This window comes from Helicoverpa armigera, chromosome 4 (assembly GCF_030705265.1).
Source record: "Helicoverpa armigera isolate CAAS_96S chromosome 4, ASM3070526v1, whole genome shotgun sequence".
Lineage (NCBI taxonomy): Eukaryota > Metazoa > Arthropoda > Insecta > Lepidoptera > Noctuidae > Helicoverpa > Helicoverpa armigera.
The window spans coordinates 4,168,088-4,192,729 of NC_087123.1; the positions used below are offsets into that span (position 1 = coordinate 4,168,088).

The following is a 24,642-nucleotide window of genomic DNA, read 5'->3' on the forward strand; positions in this document are numbered from 1 at the left end:
GGTACTGCTTGGGACTGAATCCCTCTGAAAAAAAAATAGCTAGTGTATATGACTGAGATTGCAACCTAAATAAAGATCTAGGAGACCTTGACCTCATAACACTTTCGTTTTTAGTTTAACAGACTAGCCAAGAAAATTGTAAAACTTCTACTCCAATGATCCTGCCAAAATTCATTATTATTATATAACTTTTATATTTGAATAAGCACTGTATGAAGAAACTTGGAACTTGGTGATGGTGTCTAATTAAATCTCTAATGAAATCAACGTTTTTCATCCCAGTTCACAATAGGTTCCCATAGTTATTCGTGGACTCTTCGTGTTCGTGTCATTCACCCACCTGAATACGTCAGTGCAGAAATTGTTAGCCATTTATCGTTCTAATGCTAGATAGTTAGGTTGGCATACAATGACGTCAATTATTTCAGTAAGTACTAAATAACGTCAGTTATACACTTCGTTTTCAGACCATTAGGTTCTGTATTAAGATTTCCTACTAATGCACTAGGAAACTGTATGCCATTAATCATAACGTTAATTTCCTTATTAATATCGACGACAAGGAAACATATTGAAATAAGTTATGTGTTTATTTCCATAGTATTTAGATTTAAAACCGTAAACAAGCATACAGTTTTACTCTAATTAAGGCACATTCGTTTTACTTCTGGAAAGTGGAATACAGTACCTGCCTATAGGTTCAAAATAATCTTAGAAGACTTATTGCCCTTTATCCAAGTCAGCCAAAACCTAATATAGTAACACATTGAGCATATGTTTAACACGTATTGTTCCAAGAAACGCAGCCGGAATGGCATTTCCTCGGAATATAAGAAGTTCGAGTCACCAGTAGGTGTTACTACAGTACGTGGCAGGATATTTTCGTCGCCCAACCCAATATGTAGGTGGCTTTACGACATTCGCATATTTATAATGCTATTCGTATCATTAACTATATTTACAAAGCAATAATTTAATTAATGAACAACTGCTTCGCTAGTCGGTAGCTAAGCGGCGAACTCTACTTGCAGACTCAATCTTCTCTCTCAATTATTTATGACTGTATGGTTGCTCGTCATTGACTTAAATATATCGGTGTTTGTTTGATGTCAGAAAAACGTAGAATGTTAGAAAAATACGATCAAGAATATGAGGAAGTCAATCTGATGTTTCAAATGATCTTGATCGATCACTCTTGCGCGTTCTTCATTAGTCATTATTTATTTGACTGCTGGTCTTCGCAATTTTCGCTCTCTTTACATAAAATGATAAAATACGTACTTAATGTAGGAATAAGGAAAGTAACATGCAATACTTTCTCATTTGGTTCAGTGGAAAGCTGCGCTATCGTCGCACGTGCGTGGAGTACTCAAACGACTTGCGGCGTGAATCACGTTCTTTAGAACAATGATCGTAGCGGTCAATGGGATGTTAAACCTTAACAGCGTCCCTTCCCGATCGGCTTATTAGTATGCACAGATTGCCATTATGAATAAATCACTGGGTCCCCGCTGACGGGAAAACTACTCTCTTTGCCAGCTTATAAACAAGCGTGGCATATATGTGGCGACACCTACAGTTGCGCTGAAGACTCGCCAAACGACTAATTGGCCGAAGCTTTCTTCCGAATTCCAAATGACTGTGTGGTGTTTCCCCAAATTGTATCAAACAATGCCCTGTGGTTCGTCAGATAATCGCTAGACATAGTGCCAAAATAACTTTTCCTCTTTCTTTTATTTAATTTTAAAATGAAGATTCCCCGAGTGATTTCCTAGATTACAAGTATCAGAAAATCGTGCAGTGTGGTATACTTCTTTAAACAATTTAATTGACGATGGCGGTATGATTTATTTCAATCGGAATCTTGATTCCAGTCGTGATAGTGGATTGTTTATTTGTTACAGTCACAATGGTGGTGGGCGATAGCAAGCGTACCGCCAACATCATGGACGGCATTGAGAACACCGGTGACGTACGAATGCACGACCACCGGCTGAGGCTCAAACAAAGGTAAGCAATTTCTCTGTTTACTTGAACCGCATTGCTAGATGAATAGTAGTCGGAGTTATCTCTCACATAATGGTTATACACAATGAAAATATGATATATAGCTTCCTGGAATTTGCAGTTGCCTTCGATTGATTGTTTCCGCAATATAAAAGCCAGATATGTATTACGCAATATCTTGCCCTATAACCCTATTCTAGTATAGCGAATGCTCCATTTTAAACTGTGTTCGGAATCTTGTTTGTCCGAGATCTAAGAACGTAAAGTTCATACGCCATCGCCATCCTTACGTCAATGCATGCTTACACTGGTATTATTTTAGTAACGTACCGCATTCAACATGGAACATTTTGTGTACGCGCTTTGGGTACAGCTTCGCGTCACCTACCAATGACCGGGTTTAGGGTGTCAGACTGTTCACCTACACGCCAAACGTCGGAAGTTTGTGGGCGTAAAGGTTGATTCTTACATCATTCCATAGACATAATGCATTCATGAATATTATCTTAAAGAGAACTTTGACCATATTCGTTTTGCTCTTAAGATGTCCTAAAGACTGCTTTTAATGGGCAGCTTTGGTAAATGTCTCGAATTTAAGACGACTCAAGCCTTTAATGTTGAAAACTTTAACCGTTTTGGTATCAGCTAAGTGCTTCCTTGAAGTTTCTAGTATTTGTTGTGAATCATGAGGTCCTATATTTTTATAACTGTTCTGCACCGACATTATGGCGCATACATTATCCAAAGCAACTTCCTCAATAATGAATAAAATATGTACATAATGCTACATCGGGTGAATGTCTTCGTCGACGCGAGGCCGATTCATTTGAATGTTTCTGCATTACTATACTTACTAATACTAAACAAACGTGTATTGCGTGCATTGAGCGGCGCGTGGGCAGCTATCGATGTTTTTGGTTTAAGTTAAAAGAGCTTGGCTGCCTTCCGAAGTTCCTTGAACAAAGAAAGAAGGCTAAGATTCATTGAACTTAGTTTTGCTAATCTTTATCCTCATCAATATGTTTCTTGCAACAAAGGGCGGAGGGCAAGATAATCCTATACTTTGTAGATTAAGCTGACCCTTTCCTTCAAACACCATGTCCTTTATCATTTCTAAAGAAAATTCTTTTTTAAACTTTCTTTTAACTTCCTGCAACACGAACGATTCCCCTAAACGTAGGATTATGGTTCTTCCGCTTCCCAACAAACAGTTAAGAAACTAAAAATAGCTTTCGTCCGCATTTTAAACAGTCATTTAGAACTCTTTAAATAGGCGACCGGATTCACTTTTTAAAATAGTCGCTTCTATTACGTTTTACTTACGTATGTAGTTGTTTCCTTATGCATAGTATTCTGCTATATTCAAATGATTTACCTACCTACTGAACTGATTTGAAAAATTCTTATTTTTCCGGCCACGAGCAGAAGGTCCTTGGGGAGAAAACAGCTAGTTAATAATAAACGCTAGTATTTTTTATTTTTGTGAAGAAAGGTTGAGAAAAACGCTTTCGCTTATATCAATTTCCCCGTTGATATTGTGGATGTGTGCGTTTCCGTGACGCATCGATTCGCTTTATCGTTTAAACCTCATACTAATCATTTAAGTAAATTGAACCGTTTTAGCTGTGATGGCTTTGTATTTGTCAATACATATTGGACAATGATTTGAGGAATAAACAAAAGAAGAGATCGAATATTCGATTTTTTTATAAGGAAAATAATTTATGAACAAAATAAATATGGTCAGTTTGTCCAAACAGCCCTTTGTGAGTTCAACAACATATTAGTACAGCTTACATGTGAAATATTATATTTCAGGTTCGACATAGTAAGAAAACTAGGTCAAGGCACATACGGCAAGGTGCAGCTTGGTATCAACAAGAAGACAGGCCAGGAGGTGGCCATCAAAACTATCAAGAAATGCAAGATCGAGTCCGAGGCTGATCTCATTCGCATTCGACGCGAAGTCCAGATTATGTCTTCTGTTAGACATCCTAATATTGTACATATTTATGAAGGTATGAACTACAAGATATATGAGAACCTATCACGCTTAAATTCTAGTAGTTAGGCCAATAGATTTAGTGAACCTACATTCGGGCCTTGCTCAACTGGCATTCGAAGTTCTAGATGAGTAATGAGACAACATCAGCATGAATGCATTCATTATAAATTCCGACATGATTTTCTCTGACATTTTCAATGCATCATCGTATTATTGCGATCTAAATACCGCAGTAACAAGACAAAGACAATAAAGTACAATATCAATCGGTGCCAAATCATCTCGTATTGGCCCTTTTGTCGTTACATTTCATAAGCTGCCGTTCGTCTTAGTTCGTTGAAAACAAAATGGCATGCTATGAAACGATTATACTAATCTTACTATAGCACAGTACTCTTTAAACCAATTGACTGAGAAGTCAATTTTCGTGATAATATTGATAAACTATGCCAACAGTTTACTTTAAAATATGTTTCATGTCTTTCAGTATTTGAAAACAGTGAAAAGATGATCCTAGTTATGGAGTATTGCTCGGGCGGTGAACTGTACGATTATCTTAGTCAGAAAAAAGTATTACAAGAGGACGAAGCTAGAAGGTTGGTTGTTACCTCACTTCTTAATAATTTTACTTTAAATAAAATACATATTTTTAAATATTTATAATTCTTTCTAATATTGTGAATGTGATTATCTTCCAGGTTATTCAGACAGATAGCAACTGCTGTTTATTATTGCCATATACATAAAATCTGCCATAGAGATTTAAAATTGGAAAATGTATTATTAGATGATACTGGTAGTGCTAAGGTTAGTATACCATCATTAATATGCTAAGAAATATTTCACCTGTACCTGAGACAATACACTAAAATTATTTACATATTGTTTTCAGATTGCCGACTTCGGTCTATCAAATGTTTTCAAAGAAACGTCTCTGCTATCCACATTTTGCGGTTCACCTTTATACGCGTCACCAGAAATTGTTAAAGGAACGCCATACATTGGGCCAGAGGTATGATATAATGGCATAATTATTTAAATTATATTGAACTATGAATAGAATTAGAAATATGGCTCTATTGTTTCAAGTAATGAGTGTTTGAAGAAGAAATATGAGCCTTATAATGTGATTCATATGCATAGTTTCAGTGGAATGTGTCAATGACCTACTGAAAGGTCATACTTTTAGACATGTTCGTCATGATACGGTTTGATGACAAATTATTCCCGAAGTATATAATAAAGAACATGTCACAAGAATATGTTGTCAAGTGGATCTAAGAGATGCGAAAAAGGCTCCATACTTCTCATTAAATACTTCTTAGACAGTAGTCATAATATCCGATTGCATAGTATTTACATATTTAATTATTCCCATTATCTTCTATGCACATGCACACCTCGAAATCTTTCTCTACAAAATATAACATTAATTATAATTGGAGCTACAGGAAAGCTTTGTAATATTATAATATTGATATTTTGTCAGGTGGATTGCTGGTCACTGGGTGTGCTTCTATATACTCTAGTCTATGGAGCTATGCCATTTGATGGCTCCAACTTCAAACGTCTAGTCCGACAGATTAGCAATGGCGATTATTACGAACCTAGAAACCCGTCAAGTAAGTATTGTCTATTAGGGTGCGTCTACACGGTACATGTAGCTGGAGCAAGTTAACGTGCGCAAGTGACAAGAGCATGCGGGTGGGTACATGCGTGAGTCGCTGGACCCGCACGTTTTTAAAATGCATGTGACCTGCGCATGTGCCTCAACATGCGCAATCTACTTGCACTGTGTAGATCCTTACAATATATTGCACAATATAAGTACACAGAATTCATTTGCATTTCAAGCTGCAAGTAATAATAATATTTATGGTTTTGTTGACGTACTAATTATTATCATAACAAGCTATAAAATAAGTTACGTTGACCATGACTAGGGTTTACGAACTGTTTCACGACTTCCCGAAGTTATGTAGTAGTGGTGTAGTTTAATTGCGTTCTCTGGAAACATTTTACTATTTACAAATGTACATACTTCAAAAAACTATATGTAGATGTGAAATTGATGTATTATTATTATTTTTCAGGTGCATCACCTCTGATTCGGGACATGCTCACAGTTGATCCGCTAAAACGTGCTGACATCGCATACATTTGTGATAATCCGTAAGTTCACTTTCTCACACACTTGACTTACCAAGTTTCCCTTTGTTTCCAATTTATAAAGTTTCAGTGTTGTACTGATTTTTTTTTTGAGAACAAAAAAACCGCCTTTAATTTTTAATACCCTGTATGTTAGATGACAACTGGTTGTCATCTAACATCATCGGAGGATGATGATGTTAGATGACAACCAGTCTTCCCGAGGGGTTAATTGGTTTGCCCGGGTAACTGGGTTGAGGAGGTCAGATAGGGCAGGGCAGTCGCTTCTTGTAAACACTGGTACTAAGCTGTTTCCGGTTAGACTGGAAGCCGACCCCAACATAGTTGGGAAAAGGCTCGGAAGATTAAGATGATGCATGTTAGATGTTGGTTTAAAAAACTGTCTGAGTACCATTTTGGAGACAATAGTAACCTAACGATTAAAAGATTCACCTTTAAAGAAATCATATGTTTAGCAATGAAATGTTATCGTGTGTGCAGCTGGGTGAACCTGGGCTGCAGCACGTCGTGCCTGGAGGAGGCGGAGGCGCTGGCGGCGCAGACGCCGGTGCGGCTGGACCTGCTGCTGTCGCTGGCGCCCGCGCAGCCCTCCAACTCCAACTCCGTCATGGTGCCCAATGAGGTACGGACATTGTTGCAATTGACTTTCCGTAAATTGGACTGACCTAATAGATAGATATGTGTTGCTGGGGAATTTGTTGTGCCACATCTTGTACACAGAAAAAATACATAAGAAGTGGTGGGTGAGCGTGTACTATAGATTGTTATAAAATACTTTTTAATTAAGCAAGCAATAATCGTTACATTTTTAATGTGAAATCACCATAATGACCCCTACCGCTGTGGGTCAGCAGCGTGAGGAAGTGTCAGACTTACTGACTAAAACCCATCTATTTATATCTATTTAAGCCTATTATGTACCAGGGCCGCGATAACTTTTTCAAACAATCTAGCAGCCCTGGCAGGCTTTGGCCCTGGTGGGCCCCGCTGGGGATCTAGACACCCATCAGTTACCTACTATGCCTAAGTCTCACGAATACTCACGATGCCATATGGATTACTATAACAAGTTAATTTATTAACAGGCTGAACTGGATGCAGAGGAGAGCGGTATTGACCTCACAAGCTCAGCGTCGATGGCTCACATTGAGCCCAGCAACTCCGCTGAAAAGAGAATCCTGGAGTTAGTTGCCGGTAAGAAGTCACTGCTAATCCACTAAAATAATAAGTTTATAATAATAGTTATTACGTATTCACCCGCGTTGCGAATGAAAATTCTTACCGTACTCGGATAAAACAAAGCTCATGTTCAGTACAGAGAGCGTGTAGCTTCCAAACAGGAATAAAAGTATTCAAATTATTCATGGCGCACATACCCACATTTGCCGTCTTTATAATGCTCGTATACATAAGGCATTTTTTTAAGCGTAGCCATAATCTTATAAAAATATATTTTCTTTTCGACATTACTTTAGACAAATTTTATTGTATGTAAGAATAAGTGTAAAAAAATATTTTTCATCCCACCATCTCGGAAAGAGTAGTTTTACCCTTTGATATCTGAGCGCAAAAGTCGTTTTTATCCTCTAGAGCGGCAAAGTGATTTGAATTTAGAACATCGTGTGCAATACTCCATTTGTGACAATCTTGATAAGACTTTTCAAACAAATACATATTAAACAAATAAAATACTGCTTAAAATAAATATTCAATTAATTAAGTATTTTTTATTATTGTTTTTACACAGATTTTTAACATCGTTTCATTTTTAAAGTGAGTTTTCAAATATATGAACTTTAATAGGTACATCTTTTTAATTTGATACTCGTATGTGCGCGCCATTTTGTTTTTTTGCATTTAGTAATTTCCTCGATGAGGTGGGATGAAAAGTTACGTGTTGCACTCGAGTGCAAAGATTTTTCACCTTGTGCTCTTTTGATTCCCTCGCTATCGCTCAGGATTCTAATTATTGAAACACTCGCTACGCTCGTGTTTCAATTTTAGAATCCTTCGCTTGCTCGGTCATCAAAATTGAGCCCGCGGTTAAAAAGCAACTTTGCACTCTTGTATAACAAATAACTATTAATCTCCGCAGAGGGTGGTGAGGACGCGATAAAGCCATCTCCGACACGTACGATCGTGTCGGCGTCGGACAACAAGCGCAAGCTGGAGCTCGCCATGTCGGCTAGCGGGCTGCAGAGGAAGAAGGAGAGAGTTGCCAGGTTCGTTATCATCGACAATAATCTACATATATATCATGCTTGCCCCGATTTTATATAGATATCGACAATTTACATGATATCTTGAACAACATATGTATTTTTTCTGTGTAAATATGGACGAGATTTATAATTTAAAAAAATGTCTTAGGGACCCAAAAATGTCTCCTAAAATATTCAATTTACCTCATGGTAATGAACAAAAATCTTCCTTTTGTTGATTTTTGTAAGTATTAGCTGCGTAGTCCTTTGATCCGGAGTACACAACCTTGAAGTTGTGTACTTAAGCAAAATGTACTAGTAATTTTTCTATGGTATTTTTAATTGGTATTCTATAAGTTATGTGTTTTGTTCCAGTTGTGCGAGTATTGCGCCGCAAGCGCCGGTATTGCTTGAAGAGAGCTCACCAGAGATACAGGCCAATGAAGAACCACCGCTAGCCGATGACTCGGTAAATAAATACAAATATTTTAAAGGACCTCTATAGCTTCACGAAAAGAAATACACTTATAAAATGATTATGCCCAATTTTTGTACTGACGAAAAAAATTTTACTGATTTGTTTCCATTTTAGATTAACTAAAGATTTTTGACACGTATTTTTACTTTTCCCAGCTTAACAATAAAGTAGTAACGAGTTTTTTATTAATCTAAAGCAGAATCATTTTTTAATAAACATATCTTTTTTTTAGAATATGTACTCATTACATACATTTCTTTTACATCATAATCATTTATTTTTATTCCTCAGTCAATACAGCCAAACCTAAAATCATCAGCCACGATCACAATTCAACCGGCACCAGTGGAGTTAGTGAGGGACTTGACTAAAGACATCGTGAAGGAACCGCCCAAACCAGAGGAACCGGTTGAGAAGCCAGCCAAACCTCGCGTGGCTATCAAGAAGAAGACCTCTCCGACTAAAACTGTGGAGGAAAGGCCGGTGGAGAAAGTTGAGGAGGTTAAGGTATGCGGTTTTCTTTGTATTGATTGACTGTCCCATAAGGACTGTTATTTGTGTCACAAATGATAAGGCGAAGAAAATACATCTTTGTTTGATTCTTCTATTCTTATTGTGTGTCCTATACGATGGTGGGGTTAGGTTTTTTTATCATTGTCCTCCACTTCGCTCTTTCTACGGCACCCCTATCAGAAAAGTTTGTTTGCGAAATACATAATTGTAAAGACCACTAAAAACTGAAATAATATGTAGTGTTTATTCAATATTTTATCGGACTAAGCTTCAGCTTCACAAAATGTAATAATGTAATGATTTTTTTAGATTAACGAGAAAACGAAGGTAATCCATATACACCGTTTGTTGGTAGTACTAAACTACACCGTTTGTCTACAGCCACAAGAAGACACGAAGCCGAGCAGCGTAGCGTCAGCGGCTGACAAGCTCACGTCACTGTCCATTACACAGCCACCCGCCAACCAGGTGCAGAAACCCAAGAAACTGTCCATACCAGGTATTGTGTACTTTATATCATTTTCTGAAAGATTGTTTACTGCTATTTCTATACGATCCTCTTTTATGGGGAGCGCGATATCGATAGCTTGTGGAGAAGTTTTGCGACATGCTCGAAATGCTAAGACACTGTTACTTTTAGGTGTCATATGCCTGCTAAATACATATAATTTTAGTCCACTACAGTTTATTAAAGCAGTTAAATTCAGCAGTGGACCTACTATTGCTGACACGATGATGATGATGATTGTTTACTGAACATTAAATAATAAAATATTTATTTAAATAAACTCGCTTTGGCAGGTGGCAATGTTGGCAGTTACAAGGATCAGTTCGAGAGGAGAGCTTCTCTTACAACCGCTCCAGAAATCAAACGCAACATATCTAAACCAGGTATAAAAACACTACTACTATAATTCCTCTACCATTACAAACACAATTCTGTATGCCAATGCAAAATGAAGTTTAAGACCACGGTGATAATGATGATATTTGTTTGTTAACAGTCGTATCAAAGATCGCCAAACCTAAAGCACAAAGTGAAGACCGGGAGTTGCAGCCCAAGACTCCTGATAACGGCACGGTTCGACTACAACAGATTGGCATTGAGCCTTCACAGGTAACAAACAAGTTTATTTACATTTTCAAAGTCAAGCATTTGTTCGTGGTTATGATGCATTTAGGATACAAAACAGACAAGCAAATATACATATAAAACATGGTAAAATAAGGAAACAGAAGTTAAAAAAAATATATTAACCATTGTTGTGCATGGTCCTATCGTTGCCCTCCACGATTCGTTTTGGTCTAATAGCAGTGATTTAAAAACAGTCTCCAGTCGTATAACAAGACCTTTCAATTCAGTGAATCACTCAACAGTGTCCAAACCAGTTACATATATCTTGTTTCCTATGAGCTGTTATATGAGTGTCTGCTTATTTACGCGATTTTAATGTTGAATTATGACGACAATCCATTTTACAAGACTCCTACATCGTGTATTAAGGAGCAAATGACACTACAGTCAAAAATGTGTGACAACTACAGAGGGTTTAGACTGCAATGATTCACCATCTCTCGTGACTACAGTTTATAATTAGTTACAATCTATTTTCGCACTAATTATATTCACAGGTAAGCTAATAAAAGAATAACATAACTCATTAATTGATTCATAACAGGAAATTGGCACTAAGAGTTCACAATATGAGTGACTCACCTTTTATTGTTTTGAATACATAATTAATTTGTCGTATATTCACTATTAGACAATTTACATATAAAAGTGAATTACAAGAGATGAAAATGTAATCTTGTATGTATAAAAGATTGATGTCTATCTGTTCTGGTTAAAACAACTGGTTTGGATCATCTGTCAGATAAAATATGAACATAAGTATTATGTTCTCATTCTTACAAACTTTTATATTGATTTTGTTTTAAAACAAGCTTATTGTAGGTGATGTAATCCATATTGCACGGAAAATATATACCTACAAACTGCAATATGTTCCTTTCATAAAATATAGGCAAGCCATTATTCCTTCACGTGCCGCGTAAACTTAGTAACGCATTTATATTTACCATAGCGCATGCGCTTGCGTCGTCAGCACTAAAATGTTCTCCCACCAGTCAAGTGTCTTGGCAGGATTACACCATTATATATGGGGCTCGCCGAATGGGGCGGTCGTGTTTAACGATAACGAAATAAACGAACGAATCATATTATTATAAAATATAGTATCGATATTTATTTTATATTTAAATATTTTTTTTTAAATATGGCGAAATTACGTAAAGCTATTTACTATACGTCGTTTGTATACTTTTGCCAGAGCCACACTGAGGCTGAACGGGAGTCGAACCTTCGTAGCGGCGTCAAGAAGACGGAGAGCGAGCCCTCGCACAGTTCTACGTCTGTCGATCCAGCTGTTCTGCTGCAGGATGCTAGAAGGTTTGTTAATATTGATCATATGTTTGTAAATTATTAACTTTTGCATAGATTCGTAGTGAGGTAAATACGATCAAAGTTTAATTAGATTGTGTGAGAAATTTTGTGTGCAAAGATAGTCAACAAAGTTCTTTCGTAAATGAAACCAAATGTGGGTATTTGAAAGCTGGTTCAGTAAACTATATAAACCTACATTCATGATTGTACATATCTATATTAAACTGGGCTTAATGTGCATGTTGACAGATAATTTATGTGTTGTGTAAAATTTAATGTTTTGATGCTGCAGATTCCAGTGTAACATTATCTGAAATATTCGAATTTATTTTCTTCACAACACTATCAAAGCTATTGAGTTTACAATCAACACGAATTCGTCACATGCATTCCATACAGCTACGTAAGAACACGTTGCTATCTAACAATGACGGATGCTGTTTTCTCATAATTTGTGATGAATGCAGCTGCGATGTCCCTGCCAAGATATTTGTGATAATATGACTAATGTTGGTGCATAACTCGTAGGAGTCTACAGAACTCTATGGCAAAGTTGGTCGAGGAGAAAGCCGGGGAGGAAAATCGTCGCCGCGCCGCGCGCGATATCATATCGTCTGCTATACGAACAGGTAAAAAATATCGTATTTTTCTTTATATATTTAAAATATGAAATAATTTTTAATTTGGTTGAAATATTAAATAAAAGCTCAATTTGTTTCAATGTGATTGCTTGTCTTGATACTGTCATACTTTTTTGTGTACATTATTATGCGTTGCAATTCAGTGCACTTAAAATCTGTTAAAAAAAAGAAATTAAAATGTATAGCTGAAATCATTGTATTTTTTTGTGATGACTTTGCCATAGTACTACATGCAAATGTAATAGTGTTAACATCATAACACTATCTGGTTGGTTTTGGCTAGGTTTGGCTCATCAATCTTTATTAAAAACTATTCAGATAGCCTTCAAACCGATGTACCAGTTTATTCAATATTTCTGCAAGGGAAATCAACCTCGATGTTATCTGTCTGTCTATACTAAAAAAGGACCTCATGTATGTGTGCAGGCAAGCCGCCGGTGCCATACGGCCGCTCGTCGTCGGCGGGCGTGGCGTCGCTGGTGTCGCCGCCCGGCACGCCGCCCGCGCACGCGCACTCCGCGCCGCCGCACCAGCCCAGAGTGTTCCGCACCGAGGCTCAGCACCGGGTTGAAGATCATCGACACCCTAACAGGTAAAACTTTAGACAGGATGGTACACTACGTGTGCCTAACTGGTATCTATATGGTACCATATTTTAGCTGAGTGTAATCGACATAGTTATGTGTATGTGCGATATCTTAAATCTCATGAAGATAGCCGAATCTTTATGTTTCAAGTGGAAAAAAATTACCAGTCGGTTAGTATCTAATCACAAGATTGTGTTAACACCCTTAGCACAAGCTATCGACCGTGTGTGAAAGTGTCGCGAAATTGTTTTTTTTTATTAAAAAACTATAAAGCTCCCCCTCTGTTTGAGTAATTTTTTCAGTTGTTTCTAGTAAGCAGTAGAAATCTCAGTGACATTTTACTAATCGAGATATCGGGAACCCAAAGTCTCTTAGCTGACTATACTTGCGAATAATTATAAGAAAACCACAAATCTATACACCCGCATTAGATAACATAGGTAGTATAACACCTTCATGATATTGCATTACCCAGTGCCCGAGGCGTGTCAGTGGAGCGTATCATCCCCATCACGGTGGCGGGCGACGACTCCCCCTCCTCCCCGCCGCCGCCGCTGCCCGCGCAGCCGCCGCCCCAAGTGCAGACCCCGCCCAAGCCCGGCCCCACGCCCGCGCCGAGAGGATTCACACCGCTCAGGTATGTAGTACTTCTGTATAGTTATCGGCACGAATCTTGCTAGCTCTGACCTACATCTGCGCAGAAGTGATTTATTAGCAAAGAACCAATCCCGAGTGACGGCTATGACGCGATGCACTGCGGGCCAATCACCGCTTTAGCCCGATCCCGCGCCTCACTTCATACCACAAAAGGTACCCAATAAATTACTTCTGCGCAGATGTAGGTCAGAGGTCAAGATTCGTGCCGATGATTATACGTCAGATTTTTTGCTGTCAGTGTTTTGTTGTTCTGAATTATACATCGCATGTCAAGAATTTTCTTTTACTTTCTGTCTTATGTAGCCATTAAAATGACTTCTTGCCAATTTTGTTACATCGCAGACGGCTGGCATCAACGGAATCAGGCAGCGCGAGCGAAGCATGCAGCAGTCCAGGCGAGCCCATTAAGAAGTCAGCTCGCGAGTTCATCATCCCCATAGCGGTGGAGGGCAAAGGCTACGTGACGCCGCGACAACGCTCGCTGGAGCCCGACACACACGCCACCACCGGCCGCGTGCACCGCGCCGCCAAGCCCAGGCGCATCAGGTAACATGCGCTATACCCAGCGACAAACATAATATATCATAATAACATCATCCCGATAGCGGCGAGATATCTGTTACTATTACAGCCTTTTTATCGTCCCACTGCTGGGCACAGGCCTCCTTCACACGGAGAAGGATTGAGCATTAATCACCACGCTTGCTTAATCGGGTTGATGATTTCAGACTTTATAGTCCAGGTTTCCTCAAGATGTTTTCCTTCACCTTTTTTTTATCAGCCATTGGTGTCTAAGATGCGTTTGCATTGGCGTGATATCGAACTTAAGTAAAACATCACATTTCATATCACTCACACTGACATTTAATGTCAATAAAACAAAAAACACACGCTAAAATCCTTCTTTATCTTATCTCCAGCAGCCTAGTAAGCGGTGGAGAATCAGAAGAAGAAGAAGATGCTCATATGCACCGACTGCGGCCGTCCCGCGCCGCCCGCGCTGAGTCCGTCAGCTCGGGGGAGGAGGACGAGGAAGATGAGGGCTTCCATCTACTCACTGCTGAGAACCTCTTCTCGACGCTGTTGCACCGGGTATGTTTAAGATAGTGTAGGATAAGATCTTCACTTTGCATGAGATGTACCAGTGGTTTGAACCAACTACTGGACACCATAGAAATTAAAATGATTTTTTGAAAATATACATGTAACAATCGAAGATGTATTTTAAACAAAAGGTTAAATGTTGTTTAAATGCTGTCGCAAAATATGTTCTCTATTTTTTTTAGCTGGAATTAAAGTTAGAGGTTTCACTGCCCGCGACGTAAATGTTAATTGTAGATTTGACATTCTATGCGAAATTTTTAAGATCCTCATTATATATGTGTGTGTAAAATGTTTCAGGTCCGAGCACTTACGAACCGCCTCAACGGCGAGGAAGGGCCCGGCTTCAGCCAGCACTCGTTATTCAACAACTTACAGTCACCGTTCTTCAACAGGTACTATTGCATTTGAACTACAACTTAAATCTAATAAAATTAAATAAATAAATTAAAAATAGAGTGGCAAAGCCTGATATAGCAGGATTGATTTAAAATACGACGATTAATTTTTAATATGTGACATTTCGATTTAATGATTTCATTCATGGGCAGCTTTTTCAGTTTTCCATTTTCTTTTTTAATTTTAAAGGATTATTTCGAGTTTTACTATGGTTAAAAACTAATGATTTCATTCTGAAAATTATAATTTTTTTTTTTTTTTCAAATTGTTAACATTTCTATTCATTAAGTTTGATTATAACAATACATACCTAATATTAAAACTTAACAATCATGAATAACGCTATCATTTGGCAGATATAATCAATACTTTAATGAATACAAGTGGACAAAGATTAGCATGTTCTTTTATCGTGATTTTCCGACTAAAATAATGTTAATTTTATGCATGCAGCCCCCACTTACCAAGGAGAAATCTATTGTGAGTATACTTTCACTTTAATAACTACACAACACTGTAACACGATCATAATTATAATTGAATAATTAATTAAAATATAACACATTTTATTATCATTACATGCAGCACTCATAGATATGTGGAAAGTAAACGAAGTGTTTCTGAGACGTAAGTTAACATTAGAAGTACATGTACACCTTGACACATCAATTGGAGAACTGGGGAAATCACCACTTTTTTCGTTTGCATCATCAAACATTCAATGGGCATCATACTCGTTTTGAAGTAATATGGTGCAGGGGTTGTATTCTCTAGGAGTTTTCTTGTGACGACTTCAAATTTTCCTTGTGTTTAAAATTTTCAATGTTAATTGTTAGCTAAATAAATTTATTATGATACACTTATTACTTGAATGCATGAGTAGGTCGTCTTGACTTTTAATCTTAAAGTCGGTGGCTTATTATTTTTTTACAAGACAAATTTAATTAAAAAACACTCGAAAATTATTATTAGAGACCATCCAAACCATTTTAAGGATTTTTCTGAAAGATACACAACAAATATACCTACATATGAAAGTTCATATTTCTTTTGATAATAACATTTACTCTGGTACAGACGCGAGGGCTGGGGCTCCCGCGACATGCCGGACTTCGAGTCGATGTTCAAGCCGCGCCAGACGCCGCGAGGTGAGTCCGCTAGCCTGCCGCTTGCTCCCGCGCACGGGGAAAACGTTGCCGGTATCCACGCCTGAGGCTTGCACACACTTTGTTGGTCTACAAACCTACATTTTTAATATATTTTTTAAATAGAAAATTCAATAAAAAAGTTTGCTTTGTTTTGAAAAAAAAAACAAATTTTTTTGCTCTAGTATTTTGCCATTCGTTATTTATTATAAATACAATTTTTTGCAGAATTATTAATATTATTTTAACTTTTTGTAGAAAATCTAAATGTGATGTATAAAATGTATCTAAATTCAAAATTTTAATTCATTAATATCTAAGCAATCACAATTTGTATTCACTAAATAGTATAAACTTGCACAAAAACACAAATATTGAAATTGTTGCACTTAGCATAATTCGAATTATTCCAAATTATTTGTAAAAACACTCTATGTTATGTAATTTTCACAGTATGTTTGGCATAGCAGCATGACAATTCATTCGATACTCCTTATTCTGAAGTGATTTTTTTCATTACATGGGTATTCTGTGCTCATGTCATGTTAAAAAACCTGTGGAAATACTCGCATTTATCAACAACAATTTTCAAAAGAGATATCTCACAATTCTTCAGCGTACCTGCTTACTACAGATTTTAATAAACTATCATACATAATATCTGTCTGTACATTTGATTACTAAAGACATTTTGAAATGGGCCCCATTCGAGTAAAGTCAAAATCCATTTGATAAATGGATTATTAAAATCCACATTTAGTGGCATCCATAATACACATACGTCTGAAGCTGTTCACCGTTATTCTAGGATTGAAGGATAACAATCGAAGGCTGTTATTTGCAACTCGTGCCCAAATTAAAGACGATACCATATTGCCGTCATACCGTAGTAGGTACCAACGGCTTTTGAAATTTCTTAGTATGAGTATAACATCTCGTCAACTTTGGGCCTGACCAAAGAACACTGTCCTAAAGTTAAAAATAGTTTTGAGGAAAATATAAATAGGATTATTGCTCAGTAATTGATGTTGATAATGCGAGCTAGTTCCCTTCGCAATAAGGTCGTCGCGTCACGTCCGCACCGCAACTCGCAGTAGTTAGTGCCGCCTCGCACGGTCACCGACACTCACAACAAAGCTAGCTTCACTAAAACAAATGAATTAACTCTCAAACCATCTCATACAGAGCCTCCGATATACGCCACCAACAAACGACTGTAACCATCGCCTCCGATATTCGCGACGTTTTCCACCGTCCACGTTTTTTTTTTTTCAATTAACATCAATGTCCTAATTATATGATAGACTATCCATAAATCAACAATTGAGCTCACAAACTCATATAGTCTATCATATATCTTGTGTTATTTAGAGTTCTTTAACATTGTTTTTTAATTAATAAAGTTAACCTTTTTTTGCATTGTAGTGTATTTATTGTATTCAAATTGCATTCTTTGTGCAGGTGTTGACTTTCTCCTACCCGCTAACACTAGCAGGAAAATGTTGCGTTGCTCTCGATTATCATAAATTCAGTTATTTCAGTAGCATTGCATGAAATGTACGAACAGAACATTTCACATGTCGCATCTCTTGTGCGAATGCAGTACTATTTTGTATAAAGTAGATTAATCATTTTTCTCCTTTTATTTCAATTTTAAGCTACCGATAATTTCAGTGACAGTTAAATTTAAGAAAAAAACTAGGCAGCCTGACAGTTAATTTGTTTGAGGAGTGTTCATGGCATCAATGTGTAGATAGTGGATGTGGTAGCACTGTAAGTCGGGCGACACGTATACGACTGCAGCCAGACTAGCGCTAGTGGGCCGGGGAGGGAGTGCAGCGGTAGTGAGCTTGTGTTGGTGTGGTTGCAGTTGGGTTGCGCGTTACACTGCATGCTCCGACCAAATCTTCACTTCACAGCGGCACCAGCGCCAACCACAAATCTGCCACAAACGCCACACAAGAATAGGTACTAAACTATATTTATTTCTTCATTTATGTGTTTTTGTGTTCCGCACCGTGCGCCGCGGCTGTTTATCAGATAGAGATGCCTCTACTATGTGAAATATATCGCTGAAGCCATAATTTAGTACGCATTTGAACGATTACTATCCCTACAGAAGCAACATTTTAATGCATTCTTTTGTGATTTGTTTTCGCATTCTTAAAGCTTAACGTTTGACCTAATTTGACTAGTCAGTATTTAGTATTTGTAGTTATGTATTAACTTTTAACTGATCGCATCGATGTTTGCATCATTCGTGGTTTCTCTGGGGCACAAGAGGCCCCGTCAATTTTTATTGTGTCAGATTCTCTATGTTAACATTCCAAGGAGATTCCGCTCGTATTTCCCTTTCGTATTCGATCGACGAGCGGACGCAAATCAGATTTACAATATCGGCACTGTACATACTCCATGACAGCGAGCGTTCTGCATGATCGAAACGTGTGTTTTTCGATTAAATTTCAGGTAGTAGTAAGAAAACCGGTAAGCACCGTACCGGCCAACAAAATTCGGAATCGAACGTCGAAAGCGGACTCGACCTGTCGGACTTGGACCTGAGCTCCATAGAGTTCTCGGAGCGCGAGATGCGCGCGCTGTCGGGCCTCACGCCCGCGCTGTCGCGCCGCCTGCAGCGCCAGCTGCTCGCGCACCTGCCGCCCGCCGCCGCGCGCCGTCTGCGCCGCACGCTCTCGCTCTCCGCGCGCCCCGCGCCCGCGTCCGCGCCCGCGCCGCCGCTCGCCCGCGCGCTCTCCGCCGACCACGACGCGCCCGCCCCGCCCTCTGAGCCCGCCGCCACTACCGAGCCCGCCGCCCCTACAGAGCCCGCCGCCGCTACAGAGCCCACCGCTATCGCTGAACCGACCGCGCCGACTTCTGAACATGCCGCGCCTACCGAACCCTCCGCGTCTGCTACCCCCGAACCCGCCGCGTCCGCCGCCACCCCCGAACCTCTCATGGAAAGAAAAGTAGAAAGCCCGATCGATATAACCACACCACAATATTCAACATTACCACGGCCACGACGTCGCTCCAGCTCGCGGGAGGTAACTCCACTGCTTGCTGCAGTCGATGTAGAGTGCCCGTCACCTACTTCTTTGATTCGGGAGTCACCGGTATTGCGGCCGCGCGACAGACCTCTATTGAGCAAATACTTGACCCCGGAGCGGACGCTGTCACTTGACGAGTCGTACGGGTCGGACGGCGGCAGCGGCACGTCGGAGCCGAGCTACGCGTCGTCGTACGGCAGCGCGGCGGCGGGCGCGGCGGGCGTGGGGCTGCGGCGACACTCGCTGCGCGCGCCCAGCGCCGACCAACCGCGCCGCCGCGTCTCGAGGTTCCTTCGTTCCGATTTCTTCGATTCGCCTCCAGATGAGAACCTTTACGAGCGTCAGCGAAAAGAAAGAGAACTGGAAACCCAAAAAATATTGCGAGAGATCAGAGAAAAGAAAAACAAATCGCAAGAAGCGGCGGCCGCTAAGAGTCCCACCGACATAGCTGACGCTCCGCCCGCGTTCAGGGACGACATTACCACTCCTAAGAAATGTCTTTCACCCATTGGACTAAACTCATTAGTCGCAGGCAAGGAACGTAGTAGGTCGAACACTCCATTTTTCCCGATCCTCGATAACATCAAAGAAACCGCAGTGGATTTGTCCGCATCGACGTCGAACTCGAAACGTTACACTAATTTAGAAAACTCGAGATTAAAAACCACTAGTGATGAAAACGCTTCTAACAGAGATTCCAGATTGATCCGACCCAAAAGCTATCCTGTGAAAACTTTAGATTCAATAGATGAGCCTAGTGAAAACGTGCTGCCTGAAAGTTCGTTTAGTAGAGATTACGATAGTAAAGAGAGGTCTTTACCAAGGGAGTCTAAACTAATTAGGCCCAAAAGCTATCCTGCAAGCAGTCCATCACCAGAGAAAGTTTATATCAATCGTAGCGTTAAAGTGGATGACACTAAAGATTCTTCATCTAAGAATGAGGTGATTAATCCCGAAATTAAATCTGACATAGAAGTAAGTTTCAGTATTACTTTGCCTAAGAAAAAGCCCGAAGTGACAAAGTCCGACTCTGCAAAAAATAATACTAAGTTGGAACACAGTGCCGATTCCAAACCAGAAACAGATATAAAAACAAATGACGCTACTTTATCTTTGAAAAAGTACAGTGTAATCAAAACCAGAGACAATGACAAGTCTGACACAATGGAAGTTAAAACAGAAAATAGTATACCAGTTGCTAATGGAGGACCATCATCAGATGCCGTGAAAGTTACCTCTAACGGAGACACTAAATATACGACAGATCAGTCTTCGAAAAAAGATGAAACGATCACAAAAACCAGTGAAACAGATCAAACTGAAAAGAAAGGAACGGTAAAGAAAAAGATTATTAGGAAAGTTTCATCGAAATCTAAGACTGATCTAGGAAATAACTCAGAAACTAGTGACGCTAAAGCAGCTGCTGAAAAGAAAAAAGTAACTAAAAAAGTTAAAGAAAAGGTCACTGATGACGATGGTTCGAAGTCAACAACAGTGACGAAAAAGAAATCTGTTTTGCAATCAATAGGTCATAAATTAGAAAAGTTTGCGTCTAATAAATCTAGCTCCCCAGAGAAGGGGGCTGAAAATAGTAATGTAAGAAATGAACCGAAAAAAGATAGTTCTAAGTTAAGCAGATTGCAACGAGAGCAATCAGTGCCTGTCAACGTAGAGCCTACAACCGAATCGAATCTCATTAAAAGAGCAGTCACATTGACTGATGTCGCCGCTCTAGAAACACAAAATGCACCTCAGAACAAAACCACCGTTTCAAAAGTATTAGGACTCTTTAAAAAGTTTGAACCCAAGGAAAGATCAAAGCCAATAGTTGAAAAACCACAATGCGAAAGTGTTACAGAACAAAAAGAGAGTACTGAATCTAATTATAAAACTGAATCTAATATTGAACAGAGTGTGGACAGTCTTGACAAAGATAAACCTCGTAGACCGACATCACTACTCCTTAATGGTCTTGGACGTAAAAATAAATATGATAGAACTTCCAGTGACAGCGTGTCCACATTGTCCATAGATAAGGATGAACAGCCAGTGTCCAAAAGAGAAAACGAATCAAAGAACATTAGAAACAGTTTAAAATTAGATTTCTCTAGATTGCCAAGAGTTAAGAAAATAGTTCCTACTAATCCTGTGATAGAACCTCAAATTATGAATATTTCCTCTGTTGATGGTGAGACTGAAAAGAAAGATATTCCAGAAAAGAAAGATATCCTAGAAAAGAATCCCACACTAATAGATAGTAGCGTACATATTGATAACAACGAAGCACAGAGCCGTAGTCGGTCGAGAAGTAGGTCAACTATTTCAAACTCCGAGCTAAAGTCTGACATAAGTGCTGACAATAGATTTTCCGACAGAAATCCCCTGTCACCTTCAGAGAATACCACAGTAAACCTGCGAAGTCACGATTCCACCACGCCTGAGAAAGAAGACATTGTCGATAGAATACGTAGGAAAAGCTTTTATTCTAGATTCAACGAAAAGAAGCAACGACGAAAGAGTAGTTTAGTGGGCCCTGGAGCGGCCGAGTACGACCCGGTCGCCAGGATACACTCGCAGCCGCCGGACACCAAGTACGACGTGTCGCCCACGTCGCCGCTCACGTACGACGTGTCCCCGCTGTCCCCGGGCCTCTCCGTCTCCTCTGACTTGTCGCCGTCCACGGAACGCTATAGATCTCTTTTAACCGATCTGCCTGTTAATACTAGGACTAACTTAAGGTTTGAAAACTATGGACTGAATGATAAAATTGATACATACAGATCTCTCGATCGCAACGACTTTAGAAAATATCCGGGGAGCCGAAGTTATCTAGACTATGAGCAACCGTCCACGTACGGCGCGAACAGGTACTCCAGAACCAAATCGCTTTTAGACAGCTCCGATGGAACTGATGATAACAGTCTCCTTCACTCTCTGAGAGATCCGCACAAATACAACAGAACCATATCAATGTATTCACCTGGTAACTATGCCACCTATAGACCCAAAAGAACCACTCGCAACTCTGCCATTATTCTAAAAGAGAGCGAAAAAGAACCGAGCCCTGAAAACATATTGGAAAAAATAAGGCAAAGAAAAAAGATATCAATCAGCGTGACTAGGAAACCTGACGCTGAGAAGGAAACACTGCCAAGGTGTGTATAATTTTGTACTTACATGTCACGTAAATAATTTTAATAACTTTCCCAAAGTGAAAGATAATACGATTTTATTCTGTGCACGCTTCACGCTTTCGATTAAAGTTTATAGCACTAATGCTTTAAAAAAAGTTTTACATCCTATACATAAGCAAACAAGGAAGTTTTGTGAAATATGTAAAATATTAGAGTGCCTCCAAATGTAGATAGTAGTTCTAATAATCACTTTTAATGAATCAAAAAAGATATTGCTCGTAGAGAACTCAATAAACAGAATCACGACCGCTATCAAAAATCATTTTAACGTTCAGAATCATTTGACAGTAGAATTAATATCTGAAGTACAATAATATGCACTATTATCATACTATTGACACATCACAGAGCAATACAAGAAGCAGTAATCGTCCGCGAGGTATGTTCGGCAGGCACGTAACGTGAGCGTCATGTTTCAGATCCAATATCTCACCGAAAGGCGACCGCGAAGGCGACAGTGCAGAATGCTCTGAGAAAGTTGACTGAGAGGAATTATTGATTGTGCAGGATATAACTTGATTTTGTGATTTATATAAGCATTTTGACAATTAACTTGCAAACTTATTGCGCAGACACTGTAGGTGTAGTATCTGACGGAAATTGATGCTTTCATTGTTTTGTTGTTATCACTTATTTACAACGTCATTAGAGTCTTTAATTAGTGTTGATCTAATCGAGGCTATATCGATACTCTTGCCAAACGTAGTATATACTCACGTGTTTTTAGATTTCATGTAAATTAAAAGAATCTCATCACCGACAGAAGACTGTCTTTAGTGGCAAATTTAGGTAATACTTATTGCAATGAATCTCTCACTAAATTGGAAGTATCCTAAAATTCTTGCAAACATTAGAGTTAAAGTTACTTTAACGTTGCCGAGTATTCGGACTATCAAATCAAATTAATTATAGATAGGTTGTAGCTAGTGTCACACAGACTCATCAAATTGCAACAGATATATTAAAATTGTTTTGTATGTACTTTGTTGGCTTTCTCCAAAGCGCGGTGACACTGCGCGTTTGACACAGCTTACCGAGCTGAACAGATTTTGTTACTGTTAACTACTATTTACTATTGAAGTGTAATACATAATATATTTTGCAAAGAGTGGACTTTTTGTTAAGTGTTTATTGTAAATTGATTCTTATGTGCCTTTATAAAACATAAGTGACTGGATTTGATATAGTCCATTTTATTGAAATATATAAAATGACACAAATTTTTAGAGTGTGTTTGCACAAATACATTTTACTCAACATTATTAACTATAATTTTTCTTAGTTACTATCAATTTACATTTTTTATGTGACCCTAAGTCAATTTAAGTTTAAATATTTGTCATAATCATTATAGTATTGAATGCTAAGTCACGACGTAACAGTAATCGAATAGAATGGTGCTTAGACGATTTCATTAGGGATAACTATTTATAGACCGGACGTGTTATAGACTCACACAAAACGTGTATATTTTTAGCAATAGCGTTTTCAGTTTTAAATACATATGATTGTAAGCTGCTGGTGTTTTGTTCCACTCAACTAGTATTGTATACGACGTCGCGTTGTAGCGCTACTCGTTGTTATTCTTTCTTTGCTGTACAAGTTATGGAGCGGCTAGATTACAGTGGTGTTAAAAAGCAATAATTTTATGCAAATCCGTTCATCTTTGTAATTTCGAATCTATTTATTAATTTTTATTAGAATTGAAAATTATTTATTGGTGTGTGGTGATTTTTAATATATCTCTTTAAAGTCACAGTTACCTCGGTGACATTGGAACTGTGATTCTTACGATTGATATTATTTACTATCACACACGTTTTGTATTGAATGTGAATAAATTATATAGTTAAAATATGTGTTTTGTTATTTGAAACTAATAAATATCCCTCATCCCTTTTTCATGACCGAATCATCCAACTAAAGTCTAACTAAAGGAACTGATACATCTTAACAAATGTTAATATCTGTTCATTGTCACATCTGCTCCAGAGGGAAAGTAAGTGCCAAGTCTAGCCCTTTTCCAACAATGTGATTTTCAAGGTGCGA

The 24,642-nt window shown here is 38.6% G+C and overlaps 1 protein-coding gene across 4 annotated transcripts in view; it reads left to right on the plus strand.

Annotated features, from left to right (window-relative positions):
- Nuak (Nuak family kinase) overlaps positions 1-24,448 on the plus strand; it is a 32,246-nt gene extending 7,798 nt beyond the window's left edge. The window contains exons 2-28 of one of the 4 annotated variants that reach the window (XM_064034536.1): positions 1,905-2,010; positions 3,826-4,025; positions 4,500-4,608; positions 4,711-4,819; positions 4,905-5,024; positions 5,502-5,634; positions 6,106-6,184; positions 6,662-6,803; positions 7,267-7,375; positions 8,277-8,403; positions 8,758-8,851; positions 9,152-9,367; positions 9,755-9,872; positions 10,175-10,264; positions 10,378-10,490; positions 11,707-11,825; positions 12,348-12,448; positions 12,887-13,052; positions 13,523-13,684; positions 14,047-14,250; positions 14,625-14,796; positions 15,106-15,200; positions 15,658-15,684; positions 15,790-15,831; positions 16,282-16,352; positions 18,819-22,554; positions 23,013-24,448. In XM_064034536.1, coding sequence (XP_063890606.1) covers positions 1,910-2,010; positions 3,826-4,025; positions 4,500-4,608; positions 4,711-4,819; positions 4,905-5,024; positions 5,502-5,634; positions 6,106-6,184; positions 6,662-6,803; positions 7,267-7,375; positions 8,277-8,403; positions 8,758-8,851; positions 9,152-9,367; positions 9,755-9,872; positions 10,175-10,264; positions 10,378-10,490; positions 11,707-11,825; positions 12,348-12,448; positions 12,887-13,052; positions 13,523-13,684; positions 14,047-14,250; positions 14,625-14,796; positions 15,106-15,200; positions 15,658-15,684; positions 15,790-15,831; positions 16,282-16,352; positions 18,819-22,554; positions 23,013-23,079 — 6,822 coding nt within the window. In that variant the 5' untranslated portion in view covers positions 1,905-1,909 and the 3' untranslated portion in view covers positions 23,080-24,448. The remainder of the gene's footprint in view (positions 1-1,904; positions 2,011-3,825; positions 4,026-4,499; positions 4,609-4,710; positions 4,820-4,904; positions 5,025-5,501; positions 5,635-6,105; positions 6,185-6,661; positions 6,804-7,266; positions 7,376-8,276; positions 8,404-8,757; positions 8,852-9,151; positions 9,368-9,754; positions 9,873-10,174; positions 10,265-10,377; positions 10,491-11,706; positions 11,826-12,347; positions 12,449-12,886; positions 13,053-13,522; positions 13,685-14,046; positions 14,251-14,624; positions 14,797-15,105; positions 15,201-15,657; positions 15,685-15,789; positions 15,832-16,281; positions 16,353-18,818; positions 22,555-23,012) is intronic. The other 3 variants (XM_064034537.1, XM_064034538.1, XM_064034539.1) reach the window with 3 other exon arrangements.
- The last annotated feature ends 194 nt before the right edge of the window (positions 24,449-24,642 follow it).